General features: G+C 39.7%; 1 protein-coding gene across 2 annotated transcripts in view; it reads left to right on the top strand.

Moving 5' to 3' along the window:
- Positions 1 to 25627, top strand: part of ADAMTS3 (ADAM metallopeptidase with thrombospondin type 1 motif 3) — a 213886-nt gene that overhangs the window by 150960 nt on the left and 37299 nt on the right. For both annotated transcript variants that reach the window (XM_040967175.1, XM_040967176.1), the window contains exon 5: positions 12372 to 12571. In XM_040967175.1, the coding sequence (XP_040823109.1) occupies positions 12372 to 12571 (200 nt within the window). The remainder of the gene's footprint in view (positions 1 to 12371; positions 12572 to 25627) is intronic.

Raw genomic sequence — 25627 nt, 5'->3', positions numbered from 1 at the left:
ATAATACCATGTTATATATGAACATATAATATATGATGATAAAATATAAGTATATAAATATTTATATTTATATGTATATTTGCATTATATATATTCACGGATATTCAGAGAAACAAAGAAAGTGAGCCCTCATGTATTCTATTCCAGTAAAAACAACAGTGAATTTGGCTAATATACATTCTGTTCATTGATATTGATGTCTAACAGACGCAAAGCATCATGTTTTTTTGAGAAGTAACTTTTTAAAAAAAGAAAAGTAGCAAAATAGCTCTAATGAAGATCCTAGAATAAAATCCATCACATTTTACAAAGAAGCGGATAAACTAAAATTGGGTCACTCATCTATTCTATAGAGCTGTATAGTATAAACATAAGACTCAAACAAGTGTTCCAAGAAATGCCAGATTTTTCTGGAAATGCAGTTTCTAAGGCATGACTCCAGACCTGAAGTATATATCTGGATAAGAATCAGATGATTCTTTCACACATGAATATTGTGGAAAAAAATATATTTTTTTTTCTCATGGCCCTCACCTGCTTCCATTTGCCTTACTTAAAGACCAGTACAGTATCCTGAAGGAGTGTCCATTGTACAGAAGCACCGACGCGGGTTGTAGCATGTCAGCAGTGTGGAGGGGAGGCCTTTGCAGGAATGATCTGTCGTTGTTGGCAGAATCTGGCACAGGTCCTGTGCTCTATGAAAGCTTCAGTTACCCAGCCATTCTGTCTTCTAGAAGGAAAAGCCATAGCTTGATTTGGAGTGGTTTTGTTTTCAGATCATGTTTCTTTAGAGGAGAAATACATCTTTGTGGGAGACTTTCATCCTTGTAGAATGCAGTGTAACATCTTTCTGGGATCTTTTTGTATCCTATAGAAAGTCTTATTTTCTTGCTCATGTGTCTAACAAGGTAATTGACATATGGCTCAGCAGATTTAAAGCTTTTGTGATTTTGTTTTTGATTTATGGTGTATGGAAGGTAAAGTTCACAAATTCTAATTCTTTTATCTTGCTATTTCACTCTACATGCACATTAAGTTTTTTTATTATTATTAAACCGGTAGTTTACTTCCTGCTATCTATTACACTAAAGAAAATGAGTATTCTGAATTCTATTAAGATAGTGTAGTTTGGCCTTTTCATGATATTCATAAATATGAATGTACATTAACTCACGTAAGATTTTACTCTTTTCTTTAGCTGGTTAGATTTTGCATTATAAGTATGGATCTACTAAATAATTGCTTGTATCTGTAGCTCCTTTGTTTTTTGTATTGCTTACTGTTTCAACGTGCGAGTCATCCTAGTTTATTCCTTGTGTCTAATTTCTACTTTGGGCTATTATGAGTGACAATGTTTTACATGGAGTGTGGTGGGTATTAGTGTGTGCTCATTCTGTTTGCTTTTTGCTTAGAAGTAGAATTACTGTATCATAGGATACATATGTATTCAACTCTAAGAAGAATGCCACATGGCCTTCAGAAGTGTGTGATAGGCTATAGTAATGTTATTTTTGGAAGTATGTGTGCCTGAGTATTTTTAAAAGCTGGAGCATCCTATTATTATTTTGTTCTTATGTGAAGATATTCTTAGATAAGAAGCACATTGTACGTGTTTTCTCTACCTCTGTAGGTCAGTAATATTTGACTCAGTTTTGTTTCTAATTTACAGCTTTTAAATTTGGGACATCTTTTTTGAATCTTTCCTCAAAATTTATTTTTTACTCTTCTCCATTGTGCTTTTTCTTACTGTTTGTTGAAACATTTTATTATCATTTGCTATTACAAGTGAGTGATTTTATGTGTTTTACGATGACAGACTTCATTGAATCATTTATTAACTTAAGAGCTGATGTATAGATTCTTTTGGAAATTCTATATGATAAATTATATCATCTGGAGATAGTAACACCTTATTTCTTCCTTAAAAATATAATTATTTTTTAAAGACTAGTTTTATTTATTTGAAAGGCAAAATTAGTGAGAGATATATTTTCCACCTGCTGATTCACTCTCCAAATGTCCACAATGATCAGTGCTGGACCAGACTGAAGCCACGAGCCAAGAGTGCTGGATTTCCTCCCGGGGTTTAGGGACTTGGCCATATTCTGATGCTTTTACAGGCATGTTAACAGGGAGCTGAACAGGATGCAAAGCAGCAAGTTCTCTAACTTCTATAGAATGCTGACTTGTAGGCAGTAACATCACTCATTTATGGCACATTGCACATTTGTGTTCGGACTTTCCTTTTTATTCAGTGTATGCCAGCAGTTGACTATGAAAGGGCTGTAAGTATTAATTCAAAATTCTTAACGAATTTCAGTGCATGAATTAAGAGAATCCATAAAAGAAGAAATTATTGTTCTTGATGTGTATATATGAGATATTTAGCATCATAGTGTATATTTCTTGATTTTAAGACACAATTTATATAATGCTCTCCTACTCTTGGATATATACTATCTTCAGTTTCTTTTTAAATATTATCCCTTATAAAACTGTTAGGGATTTCCGTGAGAATTGTTGTATTTCATGTTTCATTTTTTATGCACAATGGGAAATCCACCTGTTCACCCAGTGATTTTTCACCTCTTTGATCATTTGCCAGTCATTTAGTAGATCACATCCTGTATTTCGGGTTCTTTGGATTACTTGTCAAGCATTATTTTTTTTTTATTATTTTTTAAAAGACAGTCATTAATGACCAATAATATGCATTTTCCCCTTCCACAATGGCATAGGGCTAATGTAATGAGGAGTCTAGATCAGATGTCATTAAAACACCCTGTCACATATCACAGGTTATTTATGACTGCACTCTAGCCCAGGTTATGAAATGCGACATCCTTGTCTTTCTGCCTTCCTCGGAAGGTGCATGCTCTGGTGAGTTTTGCTACCTGAGTCTCTGTTCTACCAAGAGCTCACTCTGATGACCGTTGAAGAGGAAAGGATACCTTTCAGTACTATCCTTCTGTTGCTATTAAAGGTTTTGTCTTACAGACCAGTAAAGCACTTCTAGGATGGCTGATCAGAACTAAATTAGCTGACTTAAGTTGTTCTGTTGGAATAGGGAAGACTCTGAAAAAAAGTTCTTGAAGGACTTTTTGAGTTAAAGTTTCGATGAGGAACTTTCTAGGTCAATGAAATAAGTAAAATTGTAAAGATGAATAGATTATATAGTGATAGGGTTCAGATTGACTCTTACAAAGACAGAATAAAACTGGAATAAAATAGGGGCTAGGTAGTTAAGTGGCCAGTGCCAAAAATGTCTGAAGTTAATTGTGAAACAGGATTTGCATTTCTAAAAATTCCAGGAGTAATATTTAAAGAAGATACTTTAGACCACTGAACTTAGGATTGGTATAGAAGACAGAAAATGGGATAAAGTGAAGACACAGTCTTAATTACAGAACCTGAAATATAAAACCAGATGCAGACTTGTGTATGAAATATCCAATCTCAGAGTGTTTTATGTCTGGAATTAACAGAATTTGTGAAGACCTGATAAGCCAAGCAAACTGAAACAAATCTTTAGGGTTTTTACTGCCTGGAATGGTAGTATAAAAAGATTGTTACAGGATGCATTATGTTGAGATGAATTAATATTTTGAGAAAGCACCAAGGAACATCCAAGTAGAAATATTCTCCAATTTAGGGTATACAGCTTCAGATGAAAAAATAATAGTGCAATGACATTTTCTGAATGAATAATTTTTCAAAGAAAATATTTGTAAAAGCAACAGAACTTCGGTGAGTCTCAGTCCACTGGCAAGGACCACATCTCCCCAGGGACCATCTAAAAAGCATCTGGAAAACTGGGGAGCAGTAACATCTGACCTTGGAGAACTGTAGCAGGGAAGAACATATATGATGATAAACTCACTGCGAGGCAGCAAAGTGGGCTCGAAATTCAGGCAATGATCTGAGAGGAAATAGGATGAATCTTATTTAACTCAAGTCATAATTTGTAAATAAGCAGCTATACCAACAGAAGATGGGAAGAGAGAAAATGGCAACAGAGTGGGTATAGACATGTTGGGGAGGGTAACTCACAAACCAAACCGAGATGAAAGCACTTCTAGAAGTGTACTCTGAAGAACAGGTTGGCACAGGATAGGAGTTCATTAAATGTTTCTTGAGAACATCTCACACATACTTGACAATTACAGTAAATGTTGAGTGAGTTGTCATTTTTGTGTGTCTTTGATGAGCAAGCTAACGGCCAGATTCTAAGTCATTTCTGTGGGATGGAAGAGAGAGAAAAAAAAAAATGGAGGTGATTAGAAAAATTCCACAGAAGACTCACAGAAGTATAACTAAATATAGATGGCATGCTGAAGGTCACTGCAAAGCACAGCCCTCCATTCCATGGAGTGGAGGCCCAGTTTTGTTAAATAGCTTAGCATACGTGAGTAAAGATTCAGTTCCAGGAAATTGAAACCACACTAGCTATTTTAAGCATGAAAGGATTTAATGTAAAGAATTAAGTACACATTTAATTCTTGGAAGGATTGGAGGAATAGTCTCTAGTCTTGGGCTTCAGAACTAGGTCCCGGAACAATATAGCAGGGTGGCCCACCCGTGCAGCTGCTATTGCTGTTGAAGTTTGAAGTGCGCAGAATGAGTGTGCTGCGTCTGGGTTTTCTGAGTCCAGTACCTTTCAGCCAAAGACATTGTCCAAGGATAACAAACTACTGCTTCTGCTACTGTACCTTCTGTTCGGCATCCATATAGCTGGCAGCTAGACCTACGGCTTTGGGTCAGAAATACCTCCTGTCCACAGTATCCCCAGAACCACACTTGTTACTTGTTTATTCCAAATCTCACTTAACTTCATCAGACTGAATTAACTAAATCCTCTAGGTTTCTAGCCCCAAGAAGAGTAGGGGATTGTCCATCTTCTGCAGAAATATAAGGGGTCTTAATATGTTCATGGAAAAATGTACATCATTAAAATCTATGCATCGACTTCCAAAAATGCACCAAAATAAATATTTTCATTTTCCACATGCCATTTCATGTACCCCCGTGTGCTCTACAAAAGGGTTAGAATGCATGGGAAATATCAAATATTCATATTCACTACTCAGATTTCTACAAATGAGAAATATATCACCAATGCAAGAACACATTGGTTTGCAATCTGTTATCATTGAGACAAAAAGACTTATATTTAAAGTAAGCACTTAATCTATTTTCATTCCATTTACCACACACATGAAAACATTGCTAATATATGTGCCAGGATGACAGGAATATCACAAAACAGCCCTAGGAAAACTGACCCTAAAAGCCTGTCTGTAAAATATTTTCCTTCATGGTCCTGCAACCTCCCTTAGCCATCATGGGTCTCAACACAAACATGTTTTTTGCTCCATCCTCTGAAGTTCTCTTTCCCTAAAAGGACTTTGTGTGATGCTCCTTGCTTGGAATGTCTCCCACCAAAACTCCCATCTTGCCACTTGTCTAAAGCTTTGCTATCCCCTCCATCAAAGCATTCAAGATTCTTCCATGTCAAGTAAACTGGTTCTTCTGCAGATAGATATTTCATCACATATGAAAAGTTCTGTTTATATACACTTATCTCCTTTAAAGATATAAACTACTTCATGACAAGAATGTGGATTTCATCATATTTTCTTTGTAGAAGCTAGATCATGTTCTATGCTGACAATTTATTCAAGAAATGTTTGAACAAAGGGGAGAAGATAAAATACAAAACAGAATCAACAGTTGGAAGGCAGGTAGGGCAGAAGAGTGAGAAGCAATGGATTATTTTCAAATAATGCTATAATTTCATTTTTGCCTTTTCAAGCAATTCTGCGTTTTCACTTGTGATGAGCTGTTTGGATTAGCAGTAGGTCCTTAATACTAAACCAGAAGTTGAAAGGTTCCTCCTAACGTCTGAGATTCCTTTCTAATTTTGAAGAAAATTTTTATTTCTTGACATTGGTGACAGTAACAAAATATTTTCACTGTATCTGTGAAGCTATCAGTGTCATTCCTCAACTCTTATATATTGTTGTGTAAGTTGCTAGAATTAAAATGCAAAAAGAATATTTGACATCCAGGAAGATTAAGATGTGATGGGACCCAGTGTCATGAACCCCAGGTCACCTTGGAACTACTTTGCTTATCCAGTGGCAATTCTCCCCTGGAGTTACTGATCTCATTATTCCGTTGCTGTTGTTGATTTGAAAACATTGGCAAACAATGAACTCCAAGTTGTAAGTTTACTACTTGGCCTCATCTCTGCAGCATGACTTGATTAAAGCTCTGCCCAATTTTATATCAGCCAAATGTGACTTTTCAAAACCTGAGTTTGCTTCTCTAAAAATTTCAGGGCAAAACATATTCAGTTAATATTTCAAACACCATGTTCTTTGGACTGTAAGGCGATACTGTGTTTGCTAAGGTTTTAAGTTTTTGAACTCCTTCCATGTTTGTGCTAAGTAACAAACTTCTTTTTTCCCCTGCTACTCTTGGAAGACAGTTTCTTTCTGTAAACAGATTTACAGTACCTTTTGGCTTTGAAAACCTTTAATGAACAAAGAAGTTCATATTCCTTTATGAAAAATGGGGGTTTAACTTTTGGAGATTTACTAAATATTGCTCAACCTTAATTGCTCTCCCTGCATATGATATTGTGTTATAAGGAGTTATGCAAGGAGATTTAATGGCAATATTGTTGTTATTATATTGGCTTTGGCAAAGTATTGTGAGCACTTCACTACTACTTAATTCACATTTTCCAAGTAAATGTGTATAGAGATTCATTTAAGGAAAGCTGAATGGCTGTTAAAATTCTACGTCATGTTGTGGAGTAGCTTGCCTGTGAGTACATTTACACCGTCATTATGTCTTGGAGTAGACCATAGGTAAGTGAGCCACTACTTCTGATCGAAATAGAATGACAGAAGTGGGATTTACCTTCCTGCTTTAAAAAGAAAATAGAAATGGGAAAAATGTGTGACACAATCATTTCTAAGTCACTGAATATTGGATAGAGGATCACAGTGTTCCTGAGAGATGAGAACAAAAGAAGTGGGCCTCAGAATTACCCTGCCTTGAGGATTTCAGCTTCAGTGTTGGGGCAGGGGCTGAGTATGGATTGTGCAAACCATCAGGTTGCAGTAGACTTACTGAGCCGGGAGTCTGAAATGGAAGTGTCCAGAGTTCATGAGGTTGAGTATGGCAGAAGAGAGAGTGACCCAGAGATAGGCACAAGCAGGTGCATAGGCTATGAATAGTGCTTGTCCCAGCTGATCAGACTGCAGCACCAAGGTTCACACTCCTAGTGAGCACAAAGAATCAGAGGGCCAGTCTCATTAACAGTGCCTGATTAAACACAAGATGTGAACGGCACAAAGTAATTTCCACATCAGTGAAATTCATTCAAGAACAAAGCTTGAGCTTACAAGGAGTGTGAACATGTCCAGAAGCAGAAAGATGAAATACATAGTATTGAGCCTCTGATAAGAAAATTATCATACGAGACCCACATCGTGGCACGGAAGGTTGGGCTTCTACCTGCAAAATCAGCATAGCCTGTGGCACTGGTTTAAGTCCTAGCTGCTCTACTTCCTTTTCCTTTTCTGTTTTTTATTTTACTTATTTATTTTTATTAGAAACTAAGATTTTCAGAAAGAAGGAAACACAGAAAAATCTTCCATCTGCTGTTTCCCTCCCCAAATGTCTGCAATAGGCAGAGCTGAGCTGATACGAAGCTAGAAGCCAGGGACATCTTCCAGGTCTTCCACATGGGTCCAGGATCCCATCCATCACTGCTTTCCCAGCATCTAAACAGGGAGCTGGATGGGAAGAGGAGCAGCTGGGACACAAACTGGCACCTATATGCAATGCTAGTGTTCATAGGTGGAGGATTAGCTGAGCCTTCATGCCAGCTCCAAGCTGCTCCACTTCCCATTCAGCTCCATGCGGATAGGTCTTGGAGAGCATTGGAAGATTGCCCAAGAGCTTGGACCCCTACACTCATATGGGAGACTCAGAACACATTCCTGGCTTCTGGCTTTGGCCTGGTGCTGCAGGCATACTGGAGGCAACTGAAGGAAATAACACGAACTTTGAAATTGATAGTGGTGAATTAGATTATCTTTCCTGTACGCAGTGAGCATATTTAGAGAACCATAACTTAGCAATCTGAACTACAGAAATCATACATGAGAAAGAATATAATTTACTTAAGAAGAAGAAGAGAAATGTCATAAAATAAATAACTCTTTCAAAAATGAAGAGAATAAAATAATTGGGAAGTAAAAACTGAACGTGTTTTGTTTTCAGAGGAACTTTGCCATTGAGGAGGAGTTACTAAAGAAGAAGAAAGCAAAGGAAAATGAACACAATTGCTGATGGTGTCTGGAAGAATATTTTATGAGATTATTCATCGAGATCCTTTCGGATTCAGGTGTCAGGAATTCACATCAAGCTGTATTAAGCAGAACGATGTGAAATAAAACAGTGAAAACAAAGCATAGTAGTGGTGATGTTTGGTTCACAGATTGTAAAAGACTGAGTTTAGAGAAATGAATGGCTTAATTTAGAGACATAAAATCACTGTTGGCGAATACTCTGATTCTCTCCATCAGTAGTCTTCATTCTCATTTTCTTGCATTAAGCTTAACACCAATTTCTGTGCTAGTTCCAACCACATATATTTTTATATTCTGCTAATTTCAGGCTTAGTAAATAAAATGTTTCTGTCCTGGCCTTGGTGATGTAGCCTAATGGCTGAGGTCCTCGCCTTGTACACACTGGAATACCACATGGGCACCAGTTCTTGTCCACTTCCTATCCAGCACCCTGCTTGTGGCCTGGGAAGGGCAGTTGAGGACAACTCAGGGCCTTGGGACCCTGTGCTTATGTGGGAGACCCAGAGGAGGCTCCTGACTCCTGGCTTTGGATCACCCCAGTTCCAGCTGTTGCAGTCACTTAGGAGGTGAAACAGCAGATGGAAGATTTTTCTCTCTGTCTTTCTTCCTGTCTGTGAATCTGACTTCCCAATAAAATAACTAAGTCTTAACTTTCTTTCTGTCTTATAACTCCAAATAAAGTCCCTGTTTCTCTTTCCACTCTTAGAAACTCTGATATTGGGTCTTCAGATGGTATCCCTTAATTCTTGGATGGTTTCTTAGCTTAACTCAGTTCCTCTTCCAGTCTTCTGACTGCTTCAGCATTAGAAAGAGGTGTCTTCCAATTCTGACAGTCTTTCTTCTGCCTCATCAATTATATTATTGAGGCCTTCCACTGAATTTTTAACTTGCTGTATTATATCCTTCATTTCTAATAACTCAGTTTGCTTTTGTTTCAGTGTTGCTATTTGCTGTGTAACATATACATTAAATTCCTGTATGTGCTTCTAGTTTTTTTTTTTTAAGGAGCTTCGTAGTGATTTTTAAAAGTTCTGATCCAGCAGTTCCTTGGTGTCTTTCTCGGTTAACTTTGAGGTTAAAATAATCTTGGTCCATTATGGGGTAGGCGTCAGTCACCTTACTCGTTTACCTGTGCCTTTTCTTTGGCCCATGGGCATTGCAACTCTGATGAGGGGATTCTTCTCCTTGTGGCTGCTTTTTCAGCTGTGTCATCTACGGGTTGATGTTACTGATCCCGTCATTGTCCAGTTCTCCCATATACGTTACTTACACTACTACCTCCAGTGAATTTCAGTTCTGGGTCCCCATGCTATGTCCTATTACCTAAGGTTATCAACTGTGTAGGTTTTCCCTCACTTATGTTTTTCTTGCCTCTTTAAATCACTATAGCCAAGTTATTTAAGGTATAGATGACTTCTAAAGATGATAGGATTTCAAAAAAACTGAAGGCATCTCTTCAGTGGGAAAATCATCATCATAGCGGTGAACACCGTTTTTTTTGCCCACTTTATATCTAATCTCCCTGAGTAATGCTTTCACCATCATTAATTCATTTCTGTAGCTCTGCAGAAACAAGCATTATTATCTTACTTCACAGATAAAGAGACCGAGAATCAAAGAGCACAGGCATCTTGTGTTGGATCACCCTATTAGGATGTGATATCGCCAACATTTGAAGCCAAGCATGTTTGATGGGATGACCCATACTTGACTATTACATTGTAAAGGACACAGTCTAAGAAAATCAATTGTAAATGAAAGTACTTCACAGCCTCCAAGCTGTGTGTAAATAACTGCCTGAAACAGTCCCAATGGCAGTTTTTGAAAAGTTTGACTGTTACTACTTTAGGGATCTTGGAAAAGAATGATGCATCACACACAGTATCCTTTACTTACAAAGTTGTCCTTCTTCCTTTCCAGGTACCCTAGGAGACTGTAAAATGTGATCCCCTTCTCTTCCCATAAAGTGGATGCAAAGGCCAAACTAAACATTGGTCAGAGCAGAATGCACTGTCATTGTAAAATAGGTAGTCAGCCTTCCTCATTTATGTAAGTGGTTTGTTGATATGAGGACATTGCTAGTGTAATTCCACTGGATGTTGTCTGTGACAGACTTAGAACTGAGAGTTCTATATGGATTTCTTCATACACAAGTATCACAACCTTCCACATGTACAAGTGTGCACGGAGATTTCAGATTGAATAATAGACAGGTTTGTGCTAATGGCCCTTGAGAGCAGCTTTCAAGAAAAGCTTTCTGTTTTATGTGGATGATGGTGAGAGGTATTTGTATTTCTCAGAGCCAGTGGGACTCCTCAGGGAGAAGAAAGGCCCATGTAATGGGCTAACAGGCTTAGGTCAGTGTGAATTACTGTCTAGCCTTCAAATATGCGTGGTCACATTCAAAGTTCTGCCTGTACATGGAGGGTGAATGTTGGTATTCCCATATATTTTTTAAAGGTGTGAGTGGAATCGGTGGTTCCACTTCTGCTGATGCCAGGTGGATAGGGATCGGCCATTAACCTTCCTGACCTAGAGACACCTTTCACCCTCAGCCTTACTAAAGCCACAGAGGCAAAAAGGAAAATTCCTATTCATGAATGTCAGATGCCAGATCAAATGGCTTGAAGTCTCAGCACAGCATTAAATAAACCTCCCTGTAAATCATGAGTCAAAGTTTGTTCTGTCAAACCTATTTTAGACATAAAAGCAGTTTATAAAATCCTTTCTGAATTGTATATACTTGAGATGGAGATGAATACAGCTTATTTTTATACCAACAGTTCTGAATATTTTTTAATGTCCAAATGAATTTTTTAAATAACCAAAAACATTTTCTTCTCTACAGATATAGCCATCTGAAGGTAGATAATCCATGTCATTGAAACCTGAAGATGTCACTCCTGTGTTTTCCTTCAATAGATGCTTATGTGTATTTATTGATGGGTCTATGACATATAGCCAGGAGGGGTTCTTCATGAAGTTCATGGAAAATTCATGCTGTGAAATAACTCACTATATACAGTTCAATTTTTTGTGACCCAAATTCCATGTTCTATGATCCATTGAGATCCTCATATGTACTGTAGAAATGTATTAGTATATTGGTGTATACAAATGTATATATACATGTGTGTATATGCATGTATATATATATCTGTATGGGTATGGGTGTATAAATAGTTGGGTATGTTTACATGTGTGTCCTATATATAAAATGAAATGAAAATGAAGTCCCTTGAACTGCGTAAATTACTTCTGCTTTTGTTTGTCCTTTGATGGAGGCCATTTTTCAGATTGATTCTGCTCTGACGTGTCATAGATTCATGAAGTGGCAAGTGGCTCGCTCCCTTCCATGATAGTGTGTATGGATGCAGAGAGCTAAAGCATGAAGTGGATACACTGTCTCTCACTTCCTCTCCAGAAGCACCTGCTGGACAGGAAGACCCGTGAGAAGGATAGGCAGTGTTCAGTCATCACTAACTAGATGCTGCTATTTTGTGGTGCTATAATTTGATTTTTAACATTAAGATTATTGGAACAAGGAGAAATTTAAGTTCATGTGATACTAATTCTGCACATCATATTTATATTGCCATTAACCACTGGGAATATACTGGCATTCAGTTTTTGTTTATGATCTCCAAGTAGTTAACAACGACTCAGTCGACATACGTTCTTGTACTTATGTTGTGCTGTAGAGATAGCCGGGAGAAAGACCAAGTCACTGTTAGCACCCTGAATCCTTCACTTGGCCTGTCAGCACTGCTCTCTGCATGATAATGTGATTTTTCCCACAGTGTGGCTGTTCCATGTGGAATCTAGTAGGTGTGCACATAGCAGTTCTTTTGAGGCTAAACTAAAAAGAAGCATCGCAGTGACCAAGAATTGCAGTACTAAGCCTAGGAAGATTCACTTTTCTATGAAGGTATTTGAAGGCCCACTGGTAAACTGAATGCCTGGGTTGCTTTTGTTTCCTGATAGAGTCCGATGTGGAAGGCCTGGATGATCTAGGTACAATCTACAGCACCATTGACCAACAGCTCAATGAAACAATGAGGCGCCGCAGGCACGCGGGAGAAAGCGATTACAACATCGAGGTGCTGCTGGGAGTGGATGACTCTGTGGTCCGTTTCCATGGCAAAGAACACGTCCAAAACTACCTCCTCACCCTGATGAACATTGTGAGTAGTGACTCCTTTCTGAGGCTTTTTGATCTTTCCGCTCTCTTTTCTTGTTTTGTTAGTGTGCTTGGAAACCTGTGAGAGAGCTTCTGTGACTGAGCCCCACTTCCACAACGGGTCCGTAGCTGTGTTAAATGGGCATACAGAGAGCTGCATATTCCCAAGTGAGAAGGCAAAGGTACCGGAAGCAGGAGGAACGTGTTGCTTTTGGTGTACCAATACGTTTTCCAAATCATCACATTATAAAGCCGTCCTGATTTGGAATGACGAGTTATGATTTCCATTTTGTTCTGGTTCATCAAACATCTCAGTACTCTGCCCCTCACCGCGCCCCGCCCCCCATAGGATGTGGACCAGCAGCACTCTGTATGCCTGGATGGAGAAAAACTTACTTCTGATAATATAGAGTGTTGTTATTGGTGCCTTGGAACAAAATATGATTTTATTCCAGCCTTTTAAGATGGAAGGTGATGTGTTAACAAGCAACACAGATCTTGGCAGCAGTACCACCCAGCATTGACGGTCATTGCTCCTTGTCCTTTTCTGCTCCATGATGCCCCTTTTCCGATTCAGAAGAAGCTGTGTGCGTTCTCAGCCCAGTGTTGTTGTTGTTGTTTTCCTCTTGAATTGACAATGATTGAAGAGAAATAATATAACACAGCTACTTCATTTAAGGAGTGTTGAGATAGTGACACATTTTATGTATGCATTTTACTTAACTCCATCATAAAATATATACCACACTGATCTTGCTGACTTATTGCCTATGGCTGCCCTTCTGTATATGTGTTCATATTTTTCTCTCTCTGTCCCTGTCCCCAATGTTTACTGTAAATTTTTTTTTCTGGCTATACTAAGATTCAATTTCAACAATTATACCTGGAAAGAAAAGCAATTATATCATGAATCATTTTATTTATAATATTCAGACCTGTCTGTTAAATATGATTGTGTTCATTGAGGTATTAATTTGTCACTGCCTATAAATCGTGCTGCTGCTGAAATCCAGCAGTGTGAAATGGAAGAATATAGAAATGCAGATGCCTTTTTAGTTGTTTATTGGTGGTTATTCTTACTATGAAGAGCAAGGCACACACAGAAAGCTGGTTCCCAACTTGGCAGTAGATGTGTTAGGATGATCATTATTAGTTAAACTTCGTGTTTTCAACTGTTGGATATCATTAACTCAGTGCATGATTTGCTGATTCTGAAATATTGGGCAGCCTACTTCAGGTTCCTAACCTATATAAAGAGAAAAATGATCGGAGTACTGCAAGGATTGAAGGACCGAGGAAGTTACATGCTCTGCACAATGCTGTATACGAAATCAAAGATTTACCTAGGTCGAATTTTACATCCTAAATCATCTGAAACTTAAAACTTTCCATGGTTATCCCATTCTTGATTACATCACTGATTTGTAGCCTGGGTTGTTGTTCCTACCCCTGGGAACCAGTCCGTCAGTATAGACTCGGTAGGTACCTGACAGGTGCCACGACTCCCCAAAAGCTTTTGGAGTTCTGTAAAGGAAATTTGGTGAAGTCCTTCTCAAAGATATTGTAATAATTTGGGGAAAAACAGATAAGTTTAAGAAAACTAGAAGAAATTGACAGTAAATGTCATACCATTATGAAACTTGTATCATGAATGTTATAAGTGTCATAGTGCTTTAGGAAAAGGAAAAACGATGACAGCCACTGAGGACATGATCAGAGTATTCAACTGGGGCTTAGGATGATGCTCTAATAGACCAGCTGCTGGTGGACTGTGACTTGGGAGAAATCAGCTCACTTCCTTGGAATCAGATTATGTGTTTAAAAATGGAAAGTTTCACCAGGGTGTTAATGATGTATTGCATCTTAGTGCTGGAGGGCAGGCCTTTTGCCTAGTGGCTGGGAGACTGTGTGGGAGGGAGTGCCTGATTGACTCCCTGGCTCTGGCCTCTAACCCCTGCTTCCTGCTAGTGTAGACCCAGGGCCTACTAGCAGTGATAGCTGCGAGTAAGTACTTGAGATCCTGCCACCCACAATGGCATTTGCGAGGTCCTGGCTTTGCGGTGGCCTGGCCCCAGCTGATGTGGACATTTGAGGAGAGCATTGAATGACACCACTCCCCTCCATCTCTTGTCCTCTCTGCTGTCCACCATAACTACTGCCCACACACCTGTCTACCACTCGAATAGATTTTTAAAAACAGTATCAGGGTCAAGAAAGAAAAAAATGGAGGAGCTGTTAGAGAATAGAAGACTCCCAACATTTGACAACAGAATATAGTAATTTACAACATGGACCAGAAAAATGTTTCATGTAAATGAGACTGATGGCAGAAAATGTAATAGCATACCTAATAGTGCTGCATCAGTATTGTCCGGTTTTGTACCACGTGCTGTGGTTATGACACATGTCAACATTTGAAGAACATTTGTTTGGTCTCATTTTTTTATAAGTCTGAAATTATTTCAGAAAGAAAGGTTAAAAATCAGAATAAACAAGTAAAGGAGACCTGACTTAGTGCTTCCCTTATTTCATTTATTTTGTTTTTAACCTTTAAATGTTATAATATTTCCAGAAAATCTAATACAGGCACTTAAAGTTTACAGCACATGCAGAATTTTCCTTGTTTTAAATATGTGCCAAACAAAATTGTTAAGAAATATATACTTTCATAGGTTTAGTGATTTTGCTGCTATTTTAAAGTTTCTTATTTGAGTGAATTTCAGTATCTTGTTTATTGTTTATTAATTTTTCCTTGATACAGAAAGCACAGGTATAATTTCTAATGACATAGTGATACTTCCCTCACTCCATCCTCCTTTTTTCTTTTTTATGGCTTTTTCAATAATATCTTTTAGTTTACCTTTTCATCATAAGCTTCATGTCCCAATAAAGAAAAAGATCAGCAAAAGAAGAAAAACCACTATTCAGCAGGCATCCATGCAGGTAGGCAGGCACGCACTGAGGCAAGCATACAGGCACACAGGCACCCAGGCACTCAGGCATGCATACAGGCATGCATACAGGCATGCACGCTGGCAAGCAGGCAGGCAGACATGCAGGCAGGCAGGCAGGCAGGCAGGGAGACATGCAGGCACTCAGGCACGCAGGCAGGCAGGCACACAGGTAGGCATTTACGCAGGCAGGCACACAGGTAGGCATTTATGCAGGCAGGTAGGCAGGCAGACACGCAGGCAGGCAGAGAGACATGCAGGCACTGGTCATAAACAATCATCAAGTCCCAGCCTGTCAGTTTTCTTCATATTGTTTTTTTGTGTGTTATTGTTAATAGCATTTGCCTATTTTCCTACTGAACTGTAGTCTTTTAAATTTTATTTATTTGATTTTATAAGGGCCGAACCAAAATTGAAGTGTGAGAATGGAAAGGAAGTTAATAACACTGGGGGTTTGTATTTGCCAGATGTCTTTCCAGTACTTGTTTTTCTGGGACTGGCAATTTAACACTCCCTTGAAGTGAGAGAAAGCAGTAGCTCTGTGAATACATTTCAAATCTAGAGTCACAATCAAGTAATTTAAAAGTCAGTATTGTAGATTGTAGAAGCCTGGGGATAATGAAGAGAGACTAGTTGGAGATTATTTGCAAACATATAGGAGAGAGATGATGTTTAAACAACAGTGATTGTCATAATCATAATGGATTTTGATGAACTAATTAGGATTTTTCCAGAAGATTGATAATGGACTGAGGAAAAGAGAAGAATCCGTAGCAATTTCCATACTTTTTACTTACATATTATCATGGATTATGTGACTTTTTATGGGGTTTTTGGAACCAATATTAGGAATTAAATAATGGAAGACGTTTGAAATCATCTGATGTTAAGTCTACATTCGTAAGATTTGATGTTGAGAATGAAGACGTACTAAGTGCTCTAGCCTCGCTCTTCTCAGATTCTCTGCTCAGCACTCAAGATGGCCCCATGTTTAGTTTGAGTTTACAAATGACAGTGAGGTTGGAAATGAGGCAATGGTGGCATCAGACAGCCCCAAGGTGACAGAGTGCAGGGCAGTGCCCATGTGGGTCTCTCCGACTGCCATATCCAGTGCCTTCCATAGTCTTTCTTGCTGCCCATGAGAAATTGAAAGCAGTTTATGAAAACACTTCAAGAAGTTCATGGCAAAACAAAGGAGAATATATATGTGCATTAGATACAAAAATTAGTTTCAAATGTAGGCATCAGTGTTTCATGCCTCACATTTCTGTGAACTGTGTAAAGATCCCTGTGTGTATTCTGTGCAAGATAAAGCTATCTTACCTGCTTCTGTGTTATGTTGTAACATTTAAATCGTAGAAGTGAGAATTCAGCTTCTTCCTGCTTGAACTGAACTAATGAGCAATCTATTTCATTTTGATAATTTTTACATAGTTGGTCAGGGCACCAAGGGTCAAGGGTTACAGAAAAAGTTGGTCAAACCATTATTTCCATATTTTCTCCTCTCTCTCTCTCTCTCTCTCTCTCCCCTGTATCTGGGATAAATGGGAAGATAAAGGAACAAGCCCAACCCAGTCGCCCACTTGTCCGAGGGGCCCCAATGTGGGCGTGCTCCGATGGCAGTGCTCAAGGGATTTTGATAGTTCAGCAGTGCTGAGTTGCTGCCAGTCTCGCCATTGCAAACAATCTAGTTTAAAGCTTCGTCACGAGGATGGGCAAGTTTAGGTGCTTCAGAGAATAGATTACTTTCAGTGTGTCGCATGTTTGCAGTCGGCAGCCTTGCCTCTATGGCAGGTGGCAGGGATCCTTGCCGTCTACTGAGGTCTATGATGCAATCTCCTTTTCTGTTGTGCCTCTGAAACATTCAGTGGCCATGTAGAAATTGAATGTATGCCTTAGTCTCAGAATTTATGGGAGAACATGGTTTGACAGAATGCCTCCCAGTATAAAAATGCAATCTTTTACTTCCAGGAAATCATAAACAAGAAAATGTATTAATTCTTGACTATCGTAAAAAAGGTTACTTATATAGGAAGATGAATTAATAACAGCATAAATGCATTGTCAGAATTCCCAATATTTTTTTGGAGACAACACAAACACCACAGAAATTGGTTGGTTTTTGTAATGGACTTCTCTAAGGGTTAGCAAATACATGCAGTTAGTGGTTACTTAGTAATGATTACATCAGTACACAGCCTTTGGTTTCTGAACAACTGTGTCTGAAAACATTGAGTGTCAATAACATGGCATTTTTATCTTGGGAGTGTAAATGTTTCAGCCACCTAAGCAAGTTAATGTAGCATTTTTCCATTTGGGCCCACTGTCTGCCATCCATTTCTGAGGCACTTGAATTCATGCTAGTCCTCCTGGCCTTTTTTAGTCTATCATGCATAGCTTCCCTTAGGCCAAATCCCCTTGGATTCTTGGTAGGCAAAAATTATTAAAACTTAACTCCTTTACACAAAGAACTAATTTTAACAGGTAAAATAAACAGATGACACTAATAAAATCTGATCGTTTCTTCAAGAGATTCAGCCACACAGCACCATGTAAACATGAGTGGAAAAGGAGGAGATGTGGTTTGGCAAATGCTCCATCTGAGCTGAACCTGAGAGAATGAGCTGGCTCTCTACGAAGGGCTGATGAAATGAGCTGCTATGATCCCCATGCACATATTCACTAAAGTCTGAAGAAGTTATTGCTACAGTGTGTTTGAGCTGAATGAATGCCAAGATTGTGGGTAAGAAGATGAACAATTCAAAAAATCCTAGAGGATTCAGTGATGGAGTGACTAGTATTCAAAGAAGGGAAGGATTTTTTTTTTTGTAAAAGATTTATTTTTACTGCAAAGTCAGATATACAAAGAGGAGGAGAGACAGAGACAAAGATCTTCCATCTGATGATTCACTCCCCAAGTGACCACAATGGCTGGTGCTGTGCCACTCCAAAACCAGGAGCCAGGAACTTCCCTCAGGTCTCCCACATGGGTGCAGGGTCCAAAGCTTTGGGCCATCCTCGACTGCTTTCCCAGGCCACAAGCAGGGAGCCGGATGGGAAGCAAGGCTGCTGGGATTAGAACCGGCATACATATGGGATTCCAGCACATTCAAGGTGAGGACATTAGCCATTTGACCACCTCACTGAGCCCAGGGAAAGATTTTTAAGAATGTCTGAATCTTCAGCTGTGATGGCATATTAAGAATAGAAGAACAGGTTAGGAAGGAAAGGTGAGTGTCCCTTAACACATAAGCTGTAATTCTAAAGGACAGGCCTACTGCTGGAGTTGACCATGGGTGAGGACCATAACAGAAGTGATTCATGGTCAGATCACAGAGTGGGACTCATCAATCTAGAGGTTACATTAAAGAAACATCTGTGAATAAAATGTTTCTGGATTGTGTGTGAGGTGAGAAGTTTGAAAAATTAAACTAGGAGTAACCCTGCGTGCGATCATCAGAAAGTAGTAACTGAGCATTTCTAAAGACAACGAACGGAGACAGCGAGGATCAGGGCCGCACTGGGCCTTCCAGATGATTTTTTGATGAAAGAAAGTTCAGGCTTTCAGTAAACGAAGAACAGTAAGTCTCAGGAAGGGAAAAAGGAGGGAAGGACAAGGAAGGTTTGATATTTTGACGGGGGAGGCTCAACATCTCCGATTTGACTTGAAAATCATGCAGGATAGGTGTGAAGAGCAGCTGGCACTGACACCCAGGACCTACTGGGGTGCTGGCTCTGCTGGTGCCTGGGGAGCAGGCACCCTCCGGTGCTCAGACTCATCATGTGGATACGGCTGTGCCATCCCCTGCCGTCTTCCCAGGCGTTACCAACAGGGAGCTGGGTCAAAAGTGGAACAGCCAGCACATACCCAGATGGGCTACCAGCACTGCAGGGGTGCTAGAGGGTTAGGCCTCACAGGACACTTTAAGCACTGAGTTTAGGAGGGATGTTCAGAAGATTCATGGGAAATGCGTATCATGAAATAAAGCACTTGCAGGTTTCAAAACAGCTTTGTGTGAAAGGAAGCATATATTTTAACCTAACTTGGCAAAATATTTAGAAGCATTCTCTGTCCTGGTCCACTTACTCCTAGCAGCAGTTCCTTAAGCACCGGACTACAGTTGCCCCATTTTGCTGATGAAGAAACTAAGAGACAGTCTGCCTAACTCGGTCACACAGCTGAGCTCAGGCTGTCAGGCCATCTGCCTGAAGGACCAGAGCCGCTAACCACCAAGCCGCACTGACTTTCAAGACCTCATCCACCCAACTGAAAGAAAAATGAATCTGCGTTCTTGAAGCCAGACAAAGCTGTTCATCAGCTAGTCAGACAAAGCAGGTCAGGTTGTCCTGCCAGGGAAATGTCCCTGGAGAAACCGTCCTGTCCGGGAACCAACCTGGAAGGAATTTTCCCTTCAAAGAAAAGAATACTTGATTTGATTTCACCTTTTTTTCTCTCCCATCACTGGCAAACTCTTCCAACCTAAGGTCATCTGAAACTGAATTAGTGTTCTGTTTACCCCTCTTTCGGGTAATTTAATACCAATTCTGGGCCCAGGGTCCAATGAGTCGCCTCACATGGTAGAGAGATAGTGAGTTTTGCATAGTAACCTGGGCTTGCACTAGGTCCGGTTATATACTCAATTTGTTAGAATGTTTAAGCTCAAGACGTTTCTAACAATCCCAAGAACTGTTTGTGCATTTGACTTGATCTTTTCTAATTCAGATTTGACACTGATCCACTCCCCAAGTGGCCGTAATGACTGAAGCTGAGCCAATCCGAAGCCAGGACCCTCTTTCCGGGTCTCCCACATGGGTGCAGATTCCCAAGGCTTTGGGCCGTCCTCATATGCTTTCCCAGGCCACAAGCAGGATGGGAAGCAGGGCTACCAGGATTAGAACCAGAGCCCATATGGGATCCTAGCATGTACAAGGTGAGGACTGTAGCCACTAGGCTATGGCACTAGGTCCATTCTCCCCAGTTCTCTTTTTTATAATTTTAGATTCCTGACATTTTAAAAAAGATTTATTTATTTTTATTGAAAAGGCAGGTATACAGAGAGGAGGAGAGACAGAGAGGAAGATCTTCCTTCCGATGAATCACTCCCCAAGTGAACGCAATGGCTGATGCTGTGCTGATCCGAAGCCAGGAGCAGGGAGCTCTTCCAAGTCTCTCTTACAGGTGCAGGGTCCCAAGGCTTAGGGCTGTCCTCGACTGCTTTCTCAGGCCACAAGCAGGGAGCTGCATGGGAAGCAGGGTCGCTGGGATTAGAACCGGCGTACATATGGGATCCCAGCACATGCAAGGCGAGGACTTTAACCACTATGCCATCACACCAGGCCCTCCCCAGTTCTTTTTATAATACCAATGTATTAATCCTTGAAAAATTCTTGTTTGTACTATATCCACAGTCCAACTCCTCATTTCCTTACAGTTTATAAGTGGAGATTATGAAAAAGAAAGAAAATTTATGTCAACTTGCTGAATATGTTTCCAGACCATATTCTTAAACTCAGCAATATGAATCACTCTTAATGATCTTAAAAGTGGATCTCCTGTGCAAAGTGCTGGGCTGCGGTCCGCTGCTCTATGGAGGAGAAACACAGTGGCTGAAGCCGCCGAGTCGAGGCAGCCTGCTCGCTTCCTCACCCCTTTCTCTGTTAACTGTAGAACGTTGAGCAAGTTCCTTCTCTTGTGTCTCAGTTTAAGACTTTGCCAAGATTTGCCTGAATTTATGTAATGTGGAAAATAAGATCTAGAATCTGAAAAGGTCTGCATAACATTTTCTGCTGTTTTTTTTTTTAATTTTGGTTGTTGTTTTTGCTTTTAGTGCAGAAAAAAACTGTCATTTTCGCTTTTACTTCAGATAAAATTACTTGTTAGAAGTTGTAGCAACACTTCAGTAAATATCTTATGCCATTGTAATTCAAGCTTTTCGTTTTCTATAATACAACAACATATGCATGATTGAGTCCTAAAAACAGCGAGATCCTGTGGGTTTCTGCAGGACTGTGACATAGTAGTTGTCACTGGATGACTTAAATGATCTAAATTGGATCATTGGATTCCTTTCCAATATTTTCATTTGCTTTTAGGAGTAAAATTATTAAGCACTGAAGATTTAACATTTGGCTTGGGTCATCATAAAGCTTGTATTTAATGAAGGCTTTTTTGCATATGTAAATAAAGGAAGAGTCAGACATCCCAGCCAGGGTGTAAATGCTGTGCAGGTGTTTCAAGCAGCTGTCCTTGCCCTCCGCCCCTTCACCCTCTGCCCCGCCCCCGGCCGCTGTCCTTGCCCTCTGCCCCTTCACCCTCTGCCCCGCCCCCAGCTGCTGTCCTTGCCCTCTGCCCCTTCACCCTCTGCCCCGCCCCTGTGGAGTGTGCCTACTGACATCTGGAATGAGATTGCTACACCATCCAAACTGGGGGGAAAAGTGTCAAGTTATTTTCTATAATCAAGCATTACTGGAATGAGAGAAAGAGAACAGCTGAGAGTTCATTCCCCAAGTGTCCCCCAGAGCTGGCACTGTGGCAAGCCAGGGCCAAGGTCAGCAGCCAGGGGAGCAGGGTCCAGCAGGGTCCCGCCACTTGAGCGGTTTCCTTCTGTCTTCCAGAATGTATATTAGCATAAGATAGCCCTGATTACTGGGGCGGGGGTTCAAGCCAGGAGCCAGGGGGAAGTAAACATATTAATGCCAAGGCTGCATCCCTGTCGTTCTGATAATATCATTAATTGAGGTTGAGCAAATTTCGAATTGAAAATCTAGTATCATATTGTCAAGGTATATTTAACATTTTCATTGGGAGTACTGTTTTTATTTGTGAATAGCAATATGTGCTGTAATTTCTTGGATGAGAGAGGCTAAATGAGCAGCCTGTGGCCCTGTGGTGTTTCAGCAGCAGAGCTGGAGCCAGGACTTGATATCTTGAGTCCCAGTGGTTCTGTACTATCCCCCAAAGCTTGTCAAATGCCAGCTGTCTCATCATTTCCTGAAAAGATGAACTTTCTCCAAATCACATTTAAAAAGTCAATACTGTTTAGGGATCAGCCCTTGAAAGCTTTGGAATACCAGGTAATAAGTCAGATCTAGTTCTTCGTAAAGTCATAATCTGCCACAAGGAATGAGTACGCTCTGATTTATAAAAGTGGTTTTCTATTTGATCATTCCCATCAGGGTAATTTACAAGAACTGTGCTTCAAAACTCTGTGCTGTGTTTGACAATATTTCACAAATAATTTTAGTTTCTACTCAAACTGTTTTCTAATTACACTAGCATTAAGGTAATTTTTGTCAAATGCTTTTATTTTAGAAAATTATAAATTTGATTTTAAAGTGTCTTCATTAATTTTTTCAATTTTAATGTTGCCATTGGCAACAAGAATTTTGTCCATCAAAATTTCTCGGCTGTTGAGCTTTAGAATTTGCCATGTGCAGATAAACTCACTAATTTTTATTGATTCCTAAATATTTCCTACTAACTCACATCATGAACTATTGATCCTGATTCCCACTTTCCCTTCATCTTCTACGCAAAGGTTTTCTCATGCAGGTGCTTTTGTAACATTTCTAATTGCATTATAAATGTATAGGTTAGTCCACATGTCCTCCCTGCTGGCCATAAATAAAGGATGTGTCTTCTATCCCCTGTCACTCTTCTTCAAAAATTTCCTTTTTCAGTTAAAATATCAGTTGGTTTTTACTTTTAATGTCCATTACTTTTGTTTGCTAAAATAGCTTTCAATATCACACTTTTAAACTGCAACGAGTGCTTTTCCTCTTGCGCTGTATCCTGAGAACATGCCGTAACTGTGTTAGTGGAATCTCATACGTAAAGAGGAGAATTTAGGGAAGACCATGTCTGATGTGCTGCTTGGTAACTAACAGGTCCCCATTCATTGTGCTCCTGATATATTTTCTGGGCTTCTTCCTCTTCTTTTTATCTCTCTTCTTTGGATCTGTGTATAATTTTCTACCAACCCTCTTACGATCTAACAGAAACATGAACTCAGTCCACTCCTTCAGTTGTACTCTAATGTAGAAAGGGAGGAGTTGGTGTAAGATATTTTCTCTGCATACCTATGCAATACAAGAAATCCCTGTAGGTGTTCATTATATCTACTTGGCATATTTTGACAGATACTGAGTCTTACCGTTCTCTGTGTCAGTGCATGTGTGTGTATGCATGTGTGTGCCTTTCTGTGCTTATCTGAGTTACTTCTAAGCGTGTGAATGGATATAAACATGTGGTTGTCTGTTTAAAAGGGCAGAACATTTTTGTCTTTAGGAACTACATTTTGTCATTTGAAAACATTTGAATTCATGTTTTACTTATTTGAACAGTTTTTTTTAATTGAGAGGTAAAGTAAAAGAGACAGAGAACTTCCATGTGCTGCTTCATTCTCCATATGAATACAATGGCTGTGGCTAAGCTGCGGTCAAAGCAAAGTCGGGGACAGAATCCAAGTCTCCCACGTCAGTGGTGGGAGTCCCATTCTTTGAGCTGTGATAAGTACTGAATCACAATGTGTGCATTGTCAGCAAGTCAGAAGCATGGCATCTTAATAACTAAACACCTGTTGCCTACTTTGTGATTTTTAAGATAGTCTCAGGATTGTTTTTGTTTGTTTCCTTGAGTGTTGGTTAATGTCATCTACAAGCATGCTTTCATTTAACATCTGTGGCCTTGATTGGTTAAGGCATTTTGTTTCCTTACGTTGAACTCTTGAAACATCTCAGTCTTTTTTGCTGCCAATGGGGCAAATTTTTTTTTTTACTACTGAGTTTCCTTTTGTGGTGCATTCTAACATTGCTGAGTTATATTTCTTTTAAGTCTTCTCTATGGAATTTTGCAAATCTTTCCTTTGTAGATCTTAGGTTTACTGTACCTGCTCTGAAAAGCTGAATTTGAAGCTAAATTTCAATTGGATTTCTATCTTTCTTTCGTTATTGTGACAATTATTGAGTTCTTGCTCTTGGGAACAGCTAAGAACTTTGTAATGTGGCCAAGCAACACGTTTCTCATTCCTGTTAGTGTATGCCTACTTGGTAAGCATTATTTATTTGCATTCATTTTGTAGTGTTAATCAGAAGATACAATCACAGCTACTTTAGATCCACATCTTCCGATCACGGCTGCTTTTTCTTGCATACCGGTTCATCTCTACAGTCTTCACATGTGTAGTCTGTAAAATAGGGTTGAGACTATGATCCCTTGGATTGCTTTGTCCCAATGTATGTTGAAGCATAAAATCACTTTTAGAAATTTAAGCCTAACTTTGAAAAGTAAGTAAAAAACAATGACACTTAGCATTGCTGCTCTTTCTTTAAACTATTACTTCTGTTTTATTAGAGGGACAGAGCTTCCATCTACCAGCTCACTCCTCGAATCTGTGCAAAGTCTAGTGCTGAATCACACTGAAGCTGGGCTCTGGGTACTCTGTCTGGGTCCCTACTTGGGTGACAGAAAGCCAAGCATGGGAGGCATCGCTGTGCTTCCCAAGGTTCAAATGCAAACTAAGCCAGGACTCAAATTCAAGCACTCTATATGGGATACAGTGTCCAAACTCTGATCCTTTGCTTTTTTTGAGTTGGATCCAGTGTCAACATTCATTTTCTGTGTACTTATACAATCCCCCTAGTTTTTAAAGGAAGTTTAATGCTCTTTTTTAGCTTTTATTTGAGGGGCCCCCTTGGGGATATAGCAGAGTGGTCATCCACCTATGGCATTTGCAATCCATGTGGGCACAGGATCTAGTCCTAGCTCTGTGCTAATGGCCTGGGAAAGCAGTGGAGAATGGCTCATCGTTGGGCCTTTTACACTCACATAGAGACATAGAAGAAGCTCCTGGCTCCAAGCTTTGGACTGTCCCAGCTCTGGAAGTAGCAGCCATTTGGAGAGAGTAACAGCAAATGGAAGCTCTCTGTGTGAGTCTGCCTCTGCCTCTCTCTATAACTGACTTCTAGGTTAAACAAATCAATCTTAAAAAAAAAAAGAAGGGGGGAGGAGAAAGTCTTATTCTATTTCAAAGGCTGACAGAGAAAAACAGGAATCTGGTTTATTCCCCAAGTTTTTACAGCAGGCTGAGTTGGGCCAGGCAGAAGTCAGG

Source organism: Ochotona curzoniae, unplaced genomic scaffold, assembly GCF_017591425.1.
Source record: "Ochotona curzoniae isolate NIBS_2020 unplaced genomic scaffold, NIBS_Ocur_1.0 scaffold_4506, whole genome shotgun sequence".
Taxonomy (NCBI): domain Eukaryota; kingdom Metazoa; phylum Chordata; class Mammalia; order Lagomorpha; family Ochotonidae; genus Ochotona; species Ochotona curzoniae.
Note: the sequence above shows the minus strand (reverse complement) of the source record. Positions and strands in the feature narration are given on the sequence as shown.